Genomic DNA, 5,965 nt, shown 5'->3' with positions numbered 1-5,965 from the left:
CAGTCGACAAACAGAACTGAAAAAAAAAAAAGTTTCAACATGGACTCGGACTCCCATGGAGATTTCATACTATCGTAGTTAGAATGGACTGACTCATTCACACTGCAGTAATAAGAATGGACTGACTCTCATTCACACTGCAGTAATAGGGCATCAGACCTTTAGTAAACTGTCCGTTGGCGGTCTTATTTTAGAGGACGGTACCGTTGGACACTTGTTGTTTGTCTCTTTTTTGCAAACCTAATTTTTTTTTTTTATTTTATTTTTATGGATCCATAGATTCTCTCTTTTTTTCAAAAAATGGCGGCGACCGCTATAAAATGTCAGCCTACGTATAGCGCCTTTCTTCATGTTCCGCGTAACGTATGTGTTTTATTAATGGTCCGCAAGTATGGAAAAGATATATGAGACATGAAGTTTCAAGTTTGAGCTGACTGACTTTTATAACTCAAAGTTAAAAGTTAATTAAAATACTCAAATAACATAACGGATCGCGATTAGTAGCCGTTTAAGCGGTATGTTTTGGGTTTATAAAGAAACTAAATATACTTTAAAACCGTGAAGCGTTAAGTTACAGCCACTATTACCTCCCGTTCCGATCTCAAACTGCCAAGTAAAGTCGTTAATTAGTAAAGAGCAATTAAATTAGCAATACTCGAACTGTCCAAATTTTGCCCAAAGTTATTGTAGTATTTCATTAAATATATTGAATGCAAACTATCATTAATTATTATTATTTCTAGAAATAATCTAGCATTAGTTTAGATGAACACTATTCTTCCCGTCATTTTTGTGCTCTTTCAAGCGATGTTATGTATAAAAAGAGAGGATTTTTGTTTAACAGTGGAGCGCCTTAGCGAAGTGTAATAAAGGACCTTGTATGAAAATGAAGGAACGGATAACCCTTGCTTTCAAACCGAGTCTTTAAAAGGGGCCGTCTTAGCTTGGGGTCGTGGAAGCCATCTAAGGCATCTAAGGATCTTCAATTGGGTAGGAAATTCGGAAAAGGGGGATTGTGGATTCGGGAGCGCTAAGCCAGAAAAACACAACCTCAATTCGGCGATAGGGGCCGGAATACTTGGAGTTCGTGGGAGTGACCATATAATGTGGAGAAGTCAAGAGATTTCAAGTGGACGTCGTCTTAGATCTTTCAGGCGTGTAGTCCAAATAGTCTCTTTCTCGACACTCAGGTATATATAGGTAATCTCCTATTGGTTCTCCACGGTAGGTCTGATGTCCCGACGAGTTCTGGAGGCTTTGGCTTCCCAGAAACTCCTAAATCTCAGACGAGAGCGGCCCGGAACTACCTTGGATTTCGTGGGATGTGACATATTAAAGTTGGAGAAGTCAAAGAATTTTAAGGGTGGACGCCGTCGAGTTTATTTGGGGCGTGTCTGGTTCAAATAAGGTCTCTTTCGACACTAGGTATATGAATAAGTAACTCTGGCTATGGGTTTCACGGTAGTCCGGTCTCTATCGAGCGAGACCCCAGATTACTCCTATAAGTCCATGTATTAGATACAGCAACATGGGTTGAGGATCTGCCTGAACTGGCATCATAAGTCATGGGAGTTTTCTGGTCACAATAGACAGGACACCGAACCTGTCCCGAACAAAACAGGAGTCAAATGCAGGAGGCGCTCTGCCTGGAAGCCAACTGATCCGTTGAGAGCCGGTGTCTCGATCATCCTACAAGCTAGAGCTAATGTTCTAGCTAGGAACCTTAGCTAGCTTAGCCTTCGATTTTTAGCAAGGTAAGTCTAGCTAGGAGTGGATTTCTTAGCTAGAGTTTTTTTGTACTTAGAAGCTGGAAAAGTGGTGAAAAAAACTGGGAAACCACACTTTTTGAGTTTTTGTACTCTTTTCTGTGTTGTTGTTTTAGTTACGCTAACTAACTAAGTTAATCGACGTTTTTGCTTTCACTAATACTAAAACTTTATAAGGCGCTCGGCGAGTTTTACGAGTAATGAAAAATTGTTGCATTTTTGGTTCTCATTGCCACAATTTCACCGACTGCTGAAAGGAAAAGAGTATGAATTCGTTATATCACAAAATGTTTTCGTTCTACTCTTTATTACTCTTATTCGTTTTAATTTATATAACCAAGTTATATTATTTATATAAACAAGTTATATTATTTATATAAACAAGTTATATTATTCATATAAACAAGTTATATTATTTATATAAACCAGTTATATTATTCATATAAACAAGTTATATTCTATTTGATTTCCAGATCATGACAGATCTAGTGCAGGGAGAGTTCATGCAATTAGGATCCAAAGAAACCGAAAACGAAAGATTCGCTCACTACCTGACCAAAACCTACAGGAAAACTGCCAGTCTCATTGCCAACTGTGTCAAAGCTGTAAGTAAACAAATCACCCATTTGGAAATTTTAGTAAGTAAACATATTCCCCATTTGGAATTTTAGTTCAGACTAAGAAAAAGAAAACCTGGTGTGAACATCACACCAATTTCCTTATCCTATTGAATGATGCCGAAATCCGGCAAAAAACGGTCGAAATACTGGCGACCGCAACACAGATCTTAACCAAAAGGTTCCTGTAATCTATCGCCATCTCTATAGGTCTTCACAATGAAGATACAATATCAACCAACCTATACCTAATCAATATCAATATTTGGTTCAGATATCACTTACTTACACTTACATCCATGGCCACGCATACCCTAGTAGGTATTTGGCCTCTGGTTATCTGGTTCAGATATCAGTGGTGCAAATAGATGAGAGTGAGAGGTTCAAGAAAGAAAATGAGAGTGATTGAGTGTGAAGATGGAGCGGGAATGGTACAGTTAGAGAATTAAAAATAAGTAAAAAAAAAAAAATGAAAAGAAAAAAAATATATATATATTTTAAATCATTTCAATCTCATTTTAACTGAAACAATTGTGCCTGATATTTGTCGTTTTGGCAAGCCAAACTTTGGGCAGTCAGTCCGTCAATATATTTTGATATTTCTCTCTTCTCCCGCAGAGTGCAATGTTAGGAGGAGCAGACGACAAACTGTCGGAGGTCGCGTTTGAGTACGGGAGGAACTTGGGTATTGCTTTCCAGCTGGTGGATGATTTGCTGGACTTTATCTCCTCTTCTGACGCCATGGGGAAACCGACTGCCGCGGATCTGAAACTGGGCCTCGCTACAGCTCCCGTACTGTTCGCTTGTGAGAAGGTAATATGTGATCTGATTGGGTAATCTTCAATCTGAAATTGACCAATCAGATTGGTTCATTCAGTTAGAATAACTTTAGTATCAAAATATGGTCTCAGGTTATAGATACATAGGCTGCTGCCATTGTTATAGTTTTCTTGTCTTGAATAGCTGTGTAGAGTCGTATTTACCTTTAGCCATTTCCCCCTCGTCTGAAGGTCGTTACCCCCTGTACTAAACCATAATAAATAAAGATGGGAAACTAGCTTCAGTAGATGAGAAATTCCGAAAGGTAAATACAACTTATATTATCCCCTCTTGTATATTCGTTATTTTATGTTGCTCAGACCCACACTGTTGAGTTTTAAACCGAATGGTTTTAACACTCTGATTCGCCAAACTTAAACTTGAATCTTTATGTATGTATGTTGCAAATGTCGGGATCTTTGACCATTAGGCCATTTTTCCTCTCGCATCCCAATATTTCCCTACAATGTCATTGCCCAGACCCACACTGTTGAGTTTTAAACCGAATGGTTTCAACACTCTGGTTCGCTAAACATAAACTTGAATCTGTATCTATGTACATATGTTGCAAATGTCGGGATCTTTGACCATTAGGCCATTTTTCCTCTCGCATCCCAATATTTCCCTACAATGTCAGTGCTGGCTTCCAAGGCAGGACATAAGTTTAGGTGTGAGGAGTTCATAGGGGCATTCAAGGAACATAAAGGACAGATAGGAGAGTCTTTGATATTGATTTTTTGGATATTGAAACTTGAATCTAAATAATCAGATTGTTTAACTCAAGGTGTGGTCTTGGGCATCGAGTGTTAATTAATCCATATACATATGTTGCTGTGAATTCTCGAAATGAGAAAATCGTGTGAATGCTAGTAGTCGACCGCAATCCAAGACAGCAACATATGCAAACACAGGGTGTCCCCAAAACAATGTCACATCTAGTACTCGCCGCTGCCGCTGTAGATCTAGTCTAACGCACACACTCTGTGTAATGTGTATATTACACACGATGTTTATGTTGTGTCAACATCACCCTGTTATTAACCTCGCAACTTTGATGTTCACTAACATTTAATTTGGAGATAAGAGGAAGGGACATCCTGCCATATAATAGCTCCAAGTGCCTTGCAACGTGAATGAATTGAGATGTGTGCCCTGTTCAGTAAGGGGCCCTTGATTTTCAAATGATGAGTGAATTGCGGCTCCTTAGTAAAAAATTGTAATTCTTTTGTAAATGGATCGAGGTTTTGCCCAATGCTTCTGCTAAAATGCCTCTAAAATGGAACTAAATATTTAAATGCAGTTTCTTTTGTATTATTATGCTCACAACTTTGGTGCTCACTGCAGGCATTGTAGGGATTTTCCCAATATCTCAATAATCCTAAAATCCAATGTTTACTTACCATGTTAGCACCGGTCGCTATGCGCATTTATTATATGTCATAGCTACTCATTTTTCCTCACGAGGCTGAGTGGGCCCCGCAACAGTCAGTTCACGGAATCAATCATTTGCATGATACAAATTTCTTGACCCCGCCGGGAATCGAACCGGGTCTCCCGCGTTGCAAGGGGAGCGCAGTGACCAACACGCCATGGGGGCTGACTAAAATGGAACTAAATATAATCACACCTTTACATTAGTTTAGTCCTCATGTACACTTTTGTTCTATAACCACTCTAGCTATGACTACACTACAGTTATCACTAGGTCATTCCTCTGTTCATTCCAGCGACCCCTGGTTAACAGAAGTCTTGCTAATTCATATTCTGTCGATCCAGGGACTCTATAATTAACTTAATAAATATTAATGTATTACCCATTTTTCATCATAGTTAAAAAGAATGTTACCTCATATTTTGTTTTAATTTATTGTTTATATAATTTTTATTTTATTTATTATTACTCTTTTTTTATTTAGTACTTTTCGTTGTATTATAACATTCGTTAATTTTACTTATACCCGGAAGCCACATATTGATTTTAAAATATAACCATTTGTATTTATGCTTTTGAATCTTAAAATTAAATTATCTAGATTGATTTTAATATCAAAATGTGACTCCGGGTATTAATGCAGTCACTTTTTAGCCCCAGCTCTGCAACATGGCTGTCTTGCAGTATTAGAATATTAAGTATACATTTAACATCCTACATCACAAGAATTCGATAATAATGCCCTAACCATAACGGGAACCATTTTTATGTCGGCGCATGCGCATAATGTTATCGTGATGGTTATATGGGGAAATTATTGTGAAGCTATGATAATAATAAATATCTTTCATAAATAAATTTAAAAAAATCCACCTGAAAACTCCGGTATCTTCTAGCTTCTAGCGTGGTAGGAAACAATCTTCTACAAATGTGAAATGTGTGCTATGTTCGAATGTTAGGTAAAAATGCCTAATAATTACTTAACTATGTAATTTATCTAATTATGTTCATGTAGTCCCCAGTAGTAGAGTGGCTTATTGGATTCTAACCGAGGGAGTGCTGTCAATCCAGCAAGGACATAAAAGCGAGTCAGAGGAATGCACCATTTGCTAAGATTAACTTCAAGCAAATGGAAGTTCCTCATCTGGTCTTATAGGTGTCCTGAAGCTTCTTCTTTTGTAGAATACGTCTTTCCCGCCATAAATACCGATGTGTCATGTCTTGACAGTTGAAAAAACGAGGGAACAGTAGACTGCAGCCATAAAGCCGATTGAAACTAGTACGTTTTGCACGAAACGATAATTTATCAACCAATCAGGCGATATTTTTCC

At 37.9% G+C, this 5,965-nt stretch overlaps 1 protein-coding gene across 1 annotated transcript in view; it reads left to right on the top strand.

Annotated features, from left to right (window-relative positions):
* The window catches only part of LOC103522592 (decaprenyl-diphosphate synthase subunit 1), a gene marked incomplete at both ends in the record, with an annotated part of 20,912 nt that overhangs the window by 7,801 nt on the left and 7,146 nt on the right, over window positions 1-5,965 (top strand). Inside the window, one exon of the mRNA XM_008487692.1 lies at window positions 3,002-3,196. Within this exon, the coding sequence (XP_008485914.1) occupies window positions 3,002-3,196 (195 nt within the window). The remainder of the gene's footprint in view (window positions 1-3,001; window positions 3,197-5,965) is intronic.

The sequence above is a fragment of the Diaphorina citri genome, unplaced genomic scaffold (genome assembly GCF_000475195.1).
Source record: "Diaphorina citri unplaced genomic scaffold, Diaci psyllid genome assembly version 1.1 scaffold9527, whole genome shotgun sequence".
NCBI lineage: Eukaryota > Metazoa > Arthropoda > Insecta > Hemiptera > Psyllidae > Diaphorina > Diaphorina citri.
This window is presented reverse-complemented; position numbering and strand designations above follow the sequence as displayed.